The sequence below is a fragment of the Nicotiana attenuata genome, unplaced genomic scaffold (genome assembly GCF_001879085.1).
Source record: "Nicotiana attenuata strain UT unplaced genomic scaffold, NIATTr2, whole genome shotgun sequence".
In the NCBI taxonomy this organism is placed as follows: Eukaryota; Viridiplantae; Streptophyta; class Magnoliopsida; order Solanales; family Solanaceae; genus Nicotiana; species Nicotiana attenuata.
This window is the reverse complement of record NW_017674099.1, coordinates 52,196-67,890: the sequence shown is the minus strand read 5'-3', so window position 1 is coordinate 67,890 and position 15,695 is coordinate 52,196. Positions and strand designations below refer to the sequence as shown.

Here is a 15,695-nt window from a genome sequence, read left to right as displayed (position 1 = left end):
AAGAATCACCATATCATGCGAGATCCTATCACTACCTCGAAGAAGTATATGTCTGAGAAAACTCTGACCAGTGAAGTGGAGTTAAAGGGCATAGATAAGAAGATTGACAAATTGGTTGAAGAGGTTGTTGAATTTGCAGATGCAAGCCCTGTTCCGGATCATAGCCAGCTGCTAGAGCATGTGATTGCTGATCCTAGGAGTTTCATAATTGGGCCTGATCGAAGGCATGTGGCTCATTATTCTCTTATGGTGAGTGGTATAATATGCGAAACTGGAGCAACTTCCAAGTTTGTCAAGGAAAATTCTTCTGCTGAGTTCGTAGGAAAACATTGGTTCCTTCTACCTAGCACCATGACAGCTTTTGCACTTAGTGAGATGTTGAGAAAAGAAACTCGCATATGCAAAGAAGAGAAACATATTGCTTACAGATTGATGTGTGAGTTATTAACTGATACTTCGACTTCTCGAGTAAAGAAAAAACGAAAGAGAAGTGGAGATGAGAAAAATTTAGAAGCAGTAGCTTATGTCGTGAAGCAGCTTGATGAATTTGATAAGAGACATATTAAGCTTGAATATATGACCTCAAAAAGGGCCTGTGAACAGCTTCAAAACAGAGGTGTTATTCGATGCGACCAAATAGATAGCTACAACAGAGAGGAAACTGTTGGTAGTAGTATTGTGTGGCATAATGGAGTGGCACTTGTACTTTTTGCTCAAGCTTGTTTTGGAAAGAAACCTCATATCGTCCAGGAAGTTTATAACCATTTTCAGCAACTTCACCAGAGAAAAGTAACATCTCTTGATATTTTTGTGTTGGTGTGCACTGTTGGAGAAAATTGTGAAATAGATTTTCCCTTGAAAAGGGGGCTGTGGCAACTTTTTGTTGGAGAAGCTGATGATTGTCACTCATGGTTGGATCTAGACAGTGAGGATCTTCTTCATAAAAGTCTGTCTAGTATGACTTTTGTTATAGTACACTCCAAGGATGATAACGAGATTGATCTGCTATTTAGACTTTGTAAGCTTTTGCACACCTGGTTATCAAAAGGGATCTTCTCCAAATTTAAGAAGACACTGCACATCAGTGTCAAACTTAGACACTATTACAAGAAGCTTCCTAGTTTGATAGCTGTAGCAAGGATGAGAGGTGGACATATTTCACCTTTAGTTGTTGTTGCAGATAGTGCAAGGAATGAAGCTGAAACTACAAATGCGGTTGATAATGCTAAGAGTAGTGCAGTTCATGCATTGCAAATTCCAAAAAATCTAGCTTGGAAGTGGCAGAATATGATTAGATTTAATCACTGTCATAAGAACCAGCTTTCACTTGCCTTCATTAAAGCTGAAGTTCTAGGCTTTTTTAGTAAATTGTTCTGTGACATGGATGCTGAAATGATAGTTGAAGATGCTGGTAGTAAAGTGTTAAGGTTATTTCCTTTGTCGTCGAAGCTGGCGTGCCAATATTATGGGAAACGTTTTTCCCTATTTACTGTTGCAGTTTTGAAGGGAAGTATGCTGGTGCTAATTCATAGTGATGTTATGGAATACTTATATTTTAAAGTGGTTGATACCAGTTTTGAGTGTGACAGAGGAAAGGTCTCTATTAGTGTTACTTCACAAGGCGAAACAGAAAATTACAAGAAAGTTATGTGTGATCCTTCCCATTTGCTTAACAAGACTATCCTACCTCAGAAGAAATTGGGTTGCATATCAGATGTGTATTTGTTCTGTTGTTCTTACACTCAAAATGTTGCCCCAAAAGGAAAATTAAGTGGAAGTGCTGAATATGATACTATTACCTTGCACATGGAATTTCAGGGTGTACTTGGGGCTTTGCAGTCACAGTCTCATTTGGGGCTTTGCAGTCACAGTCTCATTCTCGTGACTTAAACAAGCTATTCCTTTCACTGTTGAAACTACTTCTAAGCCAAGAGGAAAACAAGATCATCAAGCTAGTCCTTCTCAATTACAAAGATCGTTGGATGTTTCTTAAGGAGCGGAAGATAAAGATCAAACCAACTGATTTTGTGACTTCAATAATGTATAATGCTTGCACGGGGCTGACTGTCATTGATCTGGGAAGATACAAATGCTTTCAGAGTACATTTTTCCATCTCTCCTTCCTTGAGGACAAGGAAGTTCTTAACGGGGGAGAACTGATACGATTTAAAATGGAAGGGGTTGGAGTTATTGGTGGAGCTTGCACAATGGCTTGCAAGGTTGTGCTATGAAGCTAGTGAGAGGAGTTGGCTGAGTAGATAATAAGTCTTACTATTTGCATTTGAGTTCATTTAGCTAATTTACTTTATTATTTAATTACCCCTTGTAAGTTTCCTTTATTATAGTTTAGTCCCTAGTTCCTAATTCACTATATGTAGTGAGTTTTGCCCTTTCAGAGGCTTATGAATGAAATTGCTCTTTAATTTTTCTTAGCTTACCTTAGTTCTTCCTTTAGACTTTCCTTCACATTTTCAGAACTGTATCACCCTCCCCCTAGACCTAAAATCAGCGTCGTTTCTGCGGCGCTCCTCATCTTCAACACTTCCTTTCCCGTCCTTTATTACTCAAATCCAACGTAGAAAATCGAAGACTTCGCACTGTTTAGTTACAGTCGGTACAGATAAAATTCGAAGACTAAGAGTTGTTCTCTTACTCCTTGTATGAACAAAACTACCTGCTTCAATTTCTAACCACGCAAATTTGAGCATTTGATATCATTTGACCTACGTTCGTTTGAGGGCTGAAGTGAAGGCTGTTGCTGTTGGTCCTGCGGGTTTTGCTATCATTTTGTGATGGGATTTCATCATCTTCTTTTTCAGATCTTGTTTTGGTCTTTATTTGCTGTTTAGGTACGTTTTCTTCCCAGATCCGGTGTAATCACTGTTTTAATCTAAATTGTATCATGAATCTTTAGTGTTTGTGTGCCATATTGCTTATATTATTAATATTCTTCACTTGTTTTCATTTGAGCGCTATAGCTGTAACCGTGTTATTTGGAGTTGAGATCAAAGTGTGTCTGTGTTTATATTTAGTATAATCTTTGGAAAAGCAAAATGGCAATTGCTAGTTTGGACAGTTTGTTGATGTGTCATTTGGCATTATTTTATGTTGGGCTTAATACTATGTGAATTTTAATTAAGTTTGAGTTTAGGCATGATTAGCGCCTCACTCAGTTTAGTTCCAACGTCACTTTGGTTGGCTTTAGCTTCTGTTCATGATTGGATTCATCCTACGCTTCATCTCTAAGGGGGATATGCCAAGTGCTTTATTTTAGTCTATAAATTGCACTTCTCTCACAATGTAGTTTACAAATCTTCCAATGTTCACCACCTGCCAAATGCTTATATATTTCTTGACTTTCACAATCATCGCAAATTTAAGAAAAAGAAATAAATCATGAACTCGCGTAGTTGCTTTAGGCGCGATTAATAATAAATCATCGTGGTTATAGGTACCGTTCCCGTGGCATAGTCATGATACACAACCCCAATTCGAGTGTGCGTTTCACGTGACTCAACCATAACTTCAAATAATTAATAAAATAAACATGTCGCAAATCGCGGGTGCATTTCATGTAGCGCGGTTTGCAATGTATACCAAAACGATAAGTGTACAACAATCGTGACTTGTTCCAGAAATAACTCCATAAATAAATAAAAGCGGTTATAAAGTTAAAAATGCACAATAGGTTTAAAACATGTAATTAGTCAGATAATTAGGCCAATTATTCATAGTTGAGCGGCCGTGCTAAAACCACGAAACTCGGGAGTGCCCCACACCTTCTCCCGGGTTAACATAATTCCTTACCCGGTCTTCTGTGTTCGCGGACCAAAAATAGAGTCAATTTCCTCGATTTGGGATTTAAATTAAACCGGTGACTTGGGACACCATAACTTATTCCAAGTGGCGACATTGAAATTAAATAAATAATCTCATTTCGATTAATATCACTTTAAGTGGAAAAACTCCCCTATCCCCCTCGTTAAAAAGGAGGTGTGACAAACGGAAGAGCCAATAGGATCATGCCATGTGTCAAAATGACAAGGCATGCCAAGTCACATTAAATGGCCAATGAAACCGCGCCACATGTGCAAATGACATGTTCTGGCCAATCAAATGCGGCCATGTCACACTTCAATTTGATTGATCGAAAATAGTTTGTTCTTATCATAACTTTTCTCTCCCACAACTATAAATAGGGTTCTTCATAACCCAGAAAAGAGACCAGAAATTATAACAAGAAGCAAGAGAGAGCTCGTGGATCAAACGCCACAAATTTCTCTACAAGCTTCAAGCACTCAAGCTCAAGTTCAAGAAATCAAGTTCAAGATTAAGAACGAAGTCAAACTAAATACAAGGCGTTCAAGATCAAGGCTACTTGTTCGTGAAACAATTCGTGGCAACAATCAAAGTGTTCGCAACGGATAAATAAAATTCAAATTCAAGATCAAGCTCAAAGACCCTTAAATTTATATTAGAAAAGTAGAATCCGAGGAATCATAGAGATTGTAACACTCAAATATTTGAAATAAAATACTATGATCGTTGCAATATTTTTCGGTCTCGATTTTATTTTCTTGACGCAATTTATTGTCTACACGGACTATCGATTGAAACAGAAGGTGTACGTGAATGAAAAACTACATAATGAATACGTAAAATTGAAATAAACTTATGAAGTATATAAGAGATTCTCCAAAACAAGGAGATTTGACCCTCATTATCTCCGAAACTTATTTGAGTCGTGTGACAAGTCAAGAAAACAATAATGTTTAGCTGCTTTGCAGCTTTGGATTTGAGATTGATAATTTCGGTTTGTTTTTATTTAATGTTTCCCTTATTTCTTTCCATCATCTTGGTTGTTTTTTTCTAATTGGTCTTTTTCTACTTTTAGGATTTACAAGAAAAATGAAAAAAGGTTATATATTCATCTTTGCAATCGATATTAGTTATCAATGCTCCTGTTATACTTGGTGGGTATATATAATCCTTTTCCACAGAAAAAATCAATTCGGGAATGGGTCGATATAGAGAATTTTAGAGCTGATAGGAGAAAATACCGGTATTTATAGTTGTAGACAATAAAATTGCGTCAAGAAAATAATCGAGACTGAAAAATATTGCAATAATTGTAGTATTTGATTCAAATAATATGTGTCACGACCATAGTTCTCCCTTTGTGAACCGTCGTGACGGCACCTAGTCTCTACGACTAGGTAAACCTAATATTTTGCGGAAATGAGACGAAAACATGAAAAACTAACAATTTAACAGGTAAATTTAATTAAGAAATTTAGATGTTGCTCGGCATATACAATAATCACTCTTGAACTGAACATAAACGCTCCCAAGACCCGGAATATCATGAGCCACAAGCTACAGAAGTAAGTAATGCTTCTAAACTCCAGAACTATCAACGAAGAAAAATACAAGAAAGTCTTTAACTTAAGGAAGAGTAGATAGGGACTCCTAGGTCTGCGGACGTGGCAGATATACCTCGAAGTCTCTATAGTCGTCTCGCCTCACTGGTAATGTGGCTGGTAAGAAGTACCTGGATCTGCATACGAAAAACATGTGCAGAAAAGGGCATGAGTACACCACAGCGGTGCCCAGTAAGTGTCAAGCCTAACCTCGATCGAGTAGTAACGAGATCAGATCAGGGCCCTACTGGTATATATCTATAACAAAATAATTCAGAATGAAATATCGCAGTAAAGATAAATACTAAAATTTAACGAGAACGAAACCACAGAAAACAATAGCTCAGTACACAGAGATATCATCAGGGGATCTCCCGGGATACCGTCGCGTAGTCCCAAATGTAAATGTGCAGGGGATCTCCCGGGATACCGTCCCGTAGTCCCAAACATAAAGGTGCACGGGGATCTCCCGGAATACCGTTTCGTAGTCCCTAAGTAATTATACAGTACAAGGGGGATCTCTCGGGATACCGTCCTGTAGTCCCAAACACAAACTCGCAGGGTATCTCCCGGAATACCGTTCGTAGTCCCAAAATAAATATGCAACTCAATCAACATAAACAACAGTTTCAACAAGGAATTCTACAGTTTACACTAAGTTCATATCAAAGAAGACAGATAATTTTCGCTAAATATGCTGCACAGAGTTCAGATAGGCAGTTAAGGCAGTTATGATAGTTAAGGCACGTAGGCATGCTTTCCTAAGCTAAACAGGTAGTTACATATAATACCGTTGCTCAATTAAAGGAAAAACAGATATTTTGCTTAATGAAAACGGGATTTTTCAACAAATAGCCGGTGTATGCACTCGTCACCTCTAGTACATGGCGCTCATATATCAAACAATATCAAATCCTAAGGGGAGTTCCCCCACACAAGGTTAGGCAAGCCACTTACCTCGAACAAAGCTCAATCAATCCGAAATAACCTCTTTCCACGAATATCCGGCTCCGGATGGCCCAAATCTAGCCAAATCAATTGCATAACGTAAAGCTACAAACAACTAATTTAGCTAATGAAATCAAAACTAAGGCAAGAAAATAGAAAAACGCCCAAAAACTCTCCCCGGGCCCACATCTCGGAATCGGGTAAAAGTCACAAATTATGAACACTCATTCACTCACGAGTTCACTCGTACCAAAATTATCCAAATCCGATGTCAAAATCCCACTCAAAACTCAGAAATTCAATTGGGGAACTTTTCCCCAATTTTCCAAACTTTCTCACTCAAAATCCTTGATCAAATGAAGAAAACAACTATGGATAAATGAAATATGATCAAAATAGGATTAGGAATCGTTACCCAATGATTTTCTTTGAGAAACTCTTGAAAAAAAATCGCAATCCTCCGAGCTAAAAATCGAATTTTTATAGAATGAACACCAAACCCTCGAATTCTCTCTTTTTCTGCCAAACAAACCGCACATGCAGGTCCCTACTTCGCACCTGCGGAAAATTCATCGCTGGTGCGGAAATCACATAAGTGGGCTGGGACCGCATCTGCGAGCACTGGGCCGCACCTGCGACCTGCTCCTGCGGTCCCTCAACCGCTTCTGCGCTTCGCTTCTGCAAGCTCCACACCGCATCTTCGGACCCAGCTGGGCAGGCCCAATCCGTTAAGCACCCGAAACTCACCCAAGGCCCCCGGTACCTCAACCAAAACTTACCAAACAATCCTAAAACATCATACGAACTTAGTTGAGCCCTCAAATCACATCAAACGATGCAAAAATCACGAATCACCCTCAAATTCAGACTTAAAGAACTTAGAACTTCCAAATTTGGCAACCGATGCCGAAACCAACCAAACCACGTCCTTGACCCCAAATTTTGCTCACAAGTCATATTCAACACTAAGGACCTACTCCAACTTCCGGAATCGGTTTTCGATCCAGATATCAAAAATTCCAGTACCGGCCCGAAACTCCAAATATTCAACTTTCGCCATTTCAAATCTAAATGAGCTACGGACCTCCAAAACACAATCCGAACACGCCGCTAAGCCTGAAATCACCCAATGGAGCTAAGGAATCGAGGGAACTCCAATTCGGAGGCATTTTCACACTGTTTCGACTACGGTCCAAATTCTAAGACTTAAGCTCTTATTTAGGGACTAAGTGTCCCAAAACACTCCTAGACTCCAAACGAAACATCCGGACAAGTCACATTAGTAGAAAAAGATACGGGAGAAGCAATTAATAGGGGATCAGGGCGTTAATTCTTAAAACGACCGGCCGGGTTGTTACAATATGAGTGCACAAGTGAATCCTCTGATTCTTTTAAGTTGTATGATATTGTAGTTGTATATAATTGGGTAAAAATAATGTATGAAATTTATTTTTACTATGTATAAATCAGATACAAAATATACAAAAGACATACTGTATAAAATTTGTATAAAAATTGTATTAAGTGATATGATATTGTAGTTGTATATAACTGGGTAGAAATAATATATGAAAGTTGTAGATAAATTGTAGATAAGTTGTATAATATATAATTAGTTTTATGTAATTTATTTTTAATATGTATAAATGAGATACAAAATATATAAAATAATATTATATAAAATTTGTATACAAATTGTATTTAAGTGGGATTACAATTAATAATACAAACGAGAATCCACAAATCAAAACTAATTGGCGAAAAAATGGCGTTTCGCCGGAAAAGAATTAACTCGTCAGATTAATAATTATTTCTTCTTCTTTAGACAATTTAGGCATTCACTTCTCTTTACGTATTCAAGAAGAATTTTGGTGCGCACAACCCAATGATCCAAAGTCCCTACTTGTACATAGAGATCGGCTTCGAATTTTTACGTCAAAGTCGACGACTCCAAGCTATTTCCAACAAAATTGAGCAACACTTAATTGATTTTCAACACAAACATTTGAGCTTAGTTGAAATCAGATGAAGCTTCAACTTGAGGATAGAAAAAGATATAACGGAAGATCCGGAGAGAAAAGGAGAAAGATGAGAGAAAAAAGGAAAAAGGTATAACTAAATCCCTTGATTGAAGGCACTAATAATGGATTCCAGCCTTTTAAGGTGGAATGTGTATATTTTGTAGATAAAACTTGTTTAGGTCGGGTAATTAACTTAACGTGGACATTTTTGGTAATAAAGTTTCAAATAGTGTATAGGAATGTAAAAATCCCTTCATGCAATTATATTAGCCCATAATATTTATTTGGACTAATATATTTAAAATATAGTCCAAATTATTTTATTGAATTTAAATTCAATAAATTTTGCATGCCTACAAATGCCTCCTACTTCAAGACTTATCGGCAGAGGCGGACCTATGCTTGGGGGTGGGGGGCACGGGCACCCGTTGGCCTCGGTAAAAATATTGTATATATATATTCTATATATATAAGTTAATACAGGAAGGACCCTTCTAAATATATTATGCGGCACCCTCAGTCACAAAGACTAGATAGAAGAGTTGGTTTGTGGGAGTAGTTGGCTTCTTCAAGACTCAGGTTTGAATCTTAGGTCCAACAATCAAAATAATTTTTTTGATTGGGTCTCATTTGGTCAGGCCTTTAATTTAACGCATACTAGTACCCTTTTTGCACACGCCTACTAGTACCCTTTTCTCTCTCTTTGACATAAGGTTCTTCTAAACCCAAAACAAATTTCAACGCCTACTCCCTTTTCTCTCTCTTTGACATCAGTTCTTTCTTCTAAACCCAAACCAAAACAAATTTCATCCTTCACCTGTTCACCATCACGGCATCACCCGTTTCTTTCTTCAGGGATTAAGGCATGAAGCAGCTGCCGAATCTTTTTCTGGGTAAGATTTTAAAAATTATACTTGGAATTCTCCATCTTGTTTCCACTTTTCTAATGGTAAATTTCAGTTTCTAAGTTAGGGTTTAAAAAAATTCCTTTTAAAATACGATTGAGAAGGGGCTTAACTAGAAGGTTTTGCTTGCCTCTTATTTGTGTCTTGTTCTCACTTTTGGCTATTCTATTTTGATTGAATCTCTGAATTTTCTGTAATTTTTCTTGATTTTATTTAGGCTAGTAAAGCCTTTGATTTAGGCCCCAAAAATTTTAAGGCCCCAAAAGGTGTACTTCTTTTAGTTTTTGAATTTATTGTTTGTTCGACTCTCAAAAAATTAGAAACGGTAAGCTCTTTGATATAACTGCTTAAAATGCTATCTCTTTTTCAAAGTTGACATAGATTTTTGTAATCTTATACTACTTCACTTGTTAAATGTTAAGTTATTCGATTGAACTCATTAACCTTTGTCACTGAGCACTGGACACTTTTTGAGTTGCTGATTAATAGTTAACAAAACCCCTTTATTGGTACAAACGGAACCAATATTAGTTTGCTGTTTCTTTTTACTCCTCAGAAAGTTTGGTTGATTAATCATATTAAAAATATTATTTTGCTTGGCATTGTTGCTTTGTAGGAAGTTCTCTTGATGTGAATTGAGATGGACAAATTTTTGATGAGGTTTAATTCTCCTCAACCAAGTTCTAGTTTTAGAGACAATTCCTCCCATCTTGTCGAAGAGTTTGATGTGAAATCACTTAATACCGACCCCGGAGAGAGAATACCCATTGATAGATATAGCCCTAGAATACGGGATGAAGTGAGAAGACACTACATCCAAAGAGGGCCCTGCCAACCAGATCACAAATTTCCTAAAACTTTATTTGGGAAGAAAATGCGCCAATTTAGTTCGGGTTGGTTTAAAGGTTCGCATTCTAGATGGTTAGAGTATAGTGTGAAGAAAGATGCCGCATTTTGTTTATGTTGTTATTTATTCAAAAATGATTACGTTAATGGAAGCACAGGTGACTCTTTCACAAAAACCGGCTTTAAGGGTTGGAATAAAGCAACCGAAAGATTTGATCTACATGTTGGTGAAGTAAGTAATCTCCACCATAAGTGCTTCAACAATATGTTAGCCTTGTCAAATCAATCTCAATCAATTCAAGCTGCTTTTGAAAAGCAATCCGATCAACAAAAAACTGAATATCGAATTCGTTTAAATGCCTCAATTGATGTTGCAAGGTTTCTCTTGGACTTTGGATTGCCTTTTCGTGGTCACGATGAAAGTGAATCTTCAAAAAATAAAGGCCTTTTTCTAGGGCTTTTGGAATGGCTTGGAAATAGGCTTCCAGATGTAGATAGAGTTATATTAAAACATGCTCCAAAAAATGATATGATGACTTCGCCAAAAATTCAAAAGGATATTGTGAAATGCTTGTGCACAAGAGACCGTGAAAGCTATAATTGATGACTTGGATGGAGATTATTTTGGGATATTAGTTGATGAGTCCAAGGATATATCACACCATGGACAAATGACCCTTGCTTTGCGGTATGTTGACAAAAAAGGCCAAGTGAACGAGCCATTTATTAGTCTTGTTCGTGTTAGTGATACATCTGCAAAGTCGTTGAAAGATGCAGTACTTTCTTTGCTAATGAAACACTCATTAAGTCCATCCAAAATACGTGGACAAGGCTATGATGGGGCTAGTAATATGCAGGGAAAGATGAATGACCTTAAAGCTTTAATTTTGCAAGAAACTCCATGGGCATATTCTGTTCATTGTTTTGCACATAAATTACAATTGACGATTGTAGCTGTTGCTAAAAAACACAAGGAGGTTGAGACTTTCTTTGCTATTGTTACTAACGTGTTGAATATAATTGGAGCTTCTTTTAAGCGTAGAGATCAACTTCGGGATCATCAAGCAGAATTGTTGGAGCAATTGTTAGAGAGTGGTGAAGTTCAAAGTGGCGAAGGATTAAATCAAGAGCGGGGGCTTCAAAGGCCAGGTGACACTCGTTGGGGATCACATTGTAAAACATTGGATAACTTTGTTATTTTATTTTCTTCTATTGTTCATGTGCTAGGGGTGATTGAATGTGAAGGTGATGTTAATGATAGGTTGCAAGCAGAAGTTTTTTCTAGTTAATTAAAGCATTTGAATTTGTGTTCTTGCTTCACTTAATGTTGAAAGTATTGATAATGTCAAACGAGTTGAGCAAAGCATTACAGAAGAAAGATCAAGATATTGTCAATGCCATGGTATTTCTTGATAACACAAAGGAAAGGTTGCAAGGAATGAGAGATAAAGGATGGGAACCATTGATGGATGAAGTATATTTATTTTGTGCAAAACATGATATTTTGGTGCCCAAGATGGAAGAATTCTATATTCCTGGAAAGTCGAAGCGTAGGCCTTCTAGTGTTACTTATTCATATCACTTACGTGTTGAGCTTTTTTATGCCGTGATTGATTTGCAACTTCTGGAGCTTAATAGTCGTTTTGATGTTGTGAGTAGTAACTTGCTTCTTGGTATGGCTAGCTTGAATCCGGCTAACTCATTTGCTAATTTTGATACGGAAAGAATAATGACATTGGCCAAGCATTATCCCGATGAGTTTGGTAAATTGAAGCTTCGAGATCTTAGTCGCCAACTTGACACTTTCATATGGCATATGCAACATGGTGACCTAGGTTCTCTGATTTGAAAGGAATTGGTGATTTGGCGAAAGCATTGGTTGAAACAAATCTTGTAAAGACTTATTCACTTGTTTATTTGCTTGTGAAGTTGACTTTAATTTTACCTGTCGCAACTGCAACGGTGGAAAGAGCATTCTCATCTATGAAGTACATCAAAGATGAATTGCGTAGTAGTATTGGTGATGCATTTCTAAATGATTGTTTAGTTTGTTACTTTGAGAAGGAAGTGTTTGTAAATATAAGCAATGATGCTATTATTGACCGTTTCCAAAATATGAAAACGCGTCGAGTTCAACTATGAGTGGACAATATACTTTTGTTATATTAGTATCAAGTTAATGGTATGATAATATTGTTGTTTTTATTTTGATGAGAAATCATCATAGTCATTTCAAAGAGTTACACCCGAACTTTATTATTGGTGATTGGCATACTAAAAATAATGGTGCCCCCGTAACGCTTAAATCCTGGGTCCGCCTCTGCTTATCGGGATATTAAATCATTAGGACTAGGTTTGAAGTAATCATGCAACGTCAACTTTGAATACCACGTCAACTTTGAAGTCCAAAAACGTAGCTTGAGACTACTACGTCGATCATATTTAATTATAAACTAGTAGTCGTACTCGCACGATGTGCGGTCAATATTGAAAATCATTAATTGAGTTAAATTGTGATCGGGCTTGTTTGAGCATATTAGATCATATTGCTTTGATAAATTTCAATTGTCATCTTATTTGTTAATACGATATACCCAATAATAAAATCTCTATCAAAATTAAAGGGACTTATTGTATACGGTAAAATCAGAGGGCTCGATTTTATGATCATTAGGGCACCTCATAGGGACCGCCCCCGAAAGGCTCAGAGTTAAGCTCGGAGTTCGACCCTAAGGGTTTACGACGATCGGCCCCGAGGCAGTATGAAGCAACGATTATGACACGCTAGCGGGAAGATCCCAAGGACATGACTAGAGCTGACCTAGCCTATAAGCAGCTCAGAATAGTTGTACCAACCTCACATCTTTGTAATAAATGCACTTGTACCGTATTAGGATTCTCCTCATCTATAAAGGGGATCCTTGTCATTTTGTAATGGACAACACACTACATTCAATACAAGAACTTTCTTTCTGCTCTCTAACTAAAACATACTCTCTATTTGGTTCTATTGCTTACATTTATTGCTTTACTTACATTCATTATATTTCGTTAATTGTTCTTTATTTATTGCTCATCATTGGTCATAAAGAGTCGCAATCACAGCTGTAATAACTGTTAATTCTCTATCGACCGCCCATAATCGGGCATCCGACTCGACCTCGAGGCTCTGTATGCGCTAGTTCGAGGCCCCAATTTCCAACTATTCGGTTTGATTATCAAGCTATCTACAAGCTCTTATTCTATTTTCTAATCCTTCACTTAGCATCTATTGCCTAAACAACTAGCATAAAAATAGATCACATATTTTTAGAACCACAAAATCAAATCTAACTGTTATTGCCATTTTCAAGGTAAACAGTTTGGCGCCCACCGTGGGGCAAAAATAATAGTGATTATTTTCTTGATGGTTCACTACATACACAAGTTATCTTTCACACTTTTTCTTGTCAAAGATATTTTGATTTCAGGTCAAAATGTCCAACTCAGTAAACGCACACGAAAACAACAATCTTGAGGACCATGGCGAAAATGGTATAGCTGTTCCAAGTGTTGGTGTACCACCACGAAACCCTGAGGATGCGCAAGAACCAATTCCCGTGGACGCGATCTCGCGCGACGCTCAACACGTCGAAATAAACTCCCACACCAACAGGAGCATACACCAAGGAGATCAACAAAAAGCTCTAAAACCCCAGCTCAGGAAGAACAAGGGGTTAGCCTTCACGTCATCTTCAAGATGTTACAAGCACAACAGCTAGCGATTGCTCAGCTGTAAAGCCACCAGAAGACTCCCAGCACGGTAGCACCGGAAATAGCTCCCCAAGCCGAACAGGTACCAGAATGATCAAGCAACAACTGGTCGGCCGCCGACCCCGCCATCATAAAGATGCTCGAGGACCTCACAAAGAGTATCGAGTCGGGCGAGAAGAAGATAGAAGCCAACGACCAAAAGGTAGAGACCTACAATTCTAGGGTCGATCAAATTCCTGGGGCACCCCCGGTCCTGAAAGGTGTAGATTCGAAGAAGTTCGTCCAAAAGTCGTTCCCGCAGGAAGCGGCCCCAAAACCCATTCCAAAGAAGTTCAGAATGCCCGACCTTCCGAAGTACAACGGAACCTCAGATCCCAACAAGCACGTCACTGCTTACACTTGTGCAGTGAAGGGCAACGACCTAAAGGAAGATGAGATCGAGTCCGTCCTACTGAAAAAATTCGGAGAGACGCTTTCAAAAGGGGCGATGATGTGGTATCACAACCTAGCCCCAAACTCGATAGATTCATTTGCCATGCTGGCAGATTCTTTCATAAAGGTACATGCTGGTGCTCTCAAAGTAGCTACAAGGAAATCCGATGTCTTCAAAATCAAACAAAGGGAGAACGAAATGTTGCGAGAGTTCATATCTCGCTTTCAAATGGAATGAATGGAACTACCACCGGTCTCCGATGACTGGGTAGTGCAGGCTTTCACTCAAGGTTTGAACGAGCGGAGCTCGGTAGCTTCGAAACAGCTAAAGCAGAACTTAGTCGAGTATCCCGCCGTGACTTGGTCGGATGTCCACAACCGATACCAATAAAAAATCAGGGTCGAAGACGACCAACAAGGAGTCCCCTCGGGCTCGGTATATCCTAGCAGGCTTCCGGTAAAGGATTCAAATCCAAACAAAGAGAGATACCAACCATACACTGACGATAGAAGAAACGTCCCAAGGCGCAACATACCCCACAATGACCGAAGGATGGATCGAGGCCAGAACCTCGGGGACTTGTTAGCAGAGCCAGATTCGATAGGCACACAGAGCCGACGGAGGCATCCCGCTTGTCGGAATACAACTTCAACGTCGACATTTCAGACATCGTATTCGCCATCGGTAAAATCAGAGACACCAAGTGGCCAAGGCCTGTCCAATCAGATCCTTCGCAAAGGAACCATAACTGAGTAATGTGAATTTCACAACACACATGGTCACAGGACCGAGGATTGCCGACAACTCCGGGAAGAAGTAGCCCGACTACTCAGCAAAGGTCACCTCCGAGAACTCTTAAGCGACCGAGCCAAAAGTCAGTTCCGGGAAAGAGAGGCGACCAAGAAGAGTGAAACAGACGAGCCACAACATGTCATCCATATAATCTTCAGGGGTATCGATGCTCCACAAGAACCCATGGCCAGGAGAACGAAAATTTCCATCACTAGGGAAAAGTGAACTCGAGGTTACATACCCAAGGATGCCCTCACGTTCAGCGACAAAGACATCGAGGCTCTATCTCAGCCCCATAACGACACATTGGTAATTTCTTTTCTTGTAAATACATTTCAAATTAAGCGTGTGCTTGTGGATCCAGGTAGCTCGGCCAACATCATCAGGTCAAGGGTGGTGGAGCAGCTCGGACTGCTCGACCAAATCGTGCCCGCCTCTCGAGTCCCCAACGGGTTTAACATGGCAAGCGAAACAACGAAAGGGAAAATCACCCTCCCAGTCAACATGGCCGGCACGACCCAAAATGCTAAATTCCATGTCATCGAAGGAGACATGAGATACAACGCCTTGCTCGGTA

At 38.8% G+C, this 15,695-nt stretch overlaps 1 protein-coding gene across 1 annotated transcript; it reads left to right on the top strand.

The window, feature by feature from the left end:
- The first annotated feature begins 10,811 nt into the window (after positions 1-10,811).
- Positions 10,812-11,429, top strand: LOC109218003 (zinc finger MYM-type protein 1-like). Its single transcript, XM_019382312.1, has one exon. The coding sequence runs from the start codon at positions 10,812-10,814 to the stop codon at positions 11,427-11,429; it is 618 nt and encodes a 205-aa protein (XP_019237857.1).
- Positions 11,430-15,695: the final 4,266 nt, after the last annotated feature.

Bases quoted from the DNA above. Each gene is read 5' to 3' on its own strand.
- LOC109218003 (XM_019382312.1), top strand. From the start codon at position 10,812: ATGACCCTTGCTTTGCGGTATGTTGACAAAAAAGGCCAAGTGAACGAG.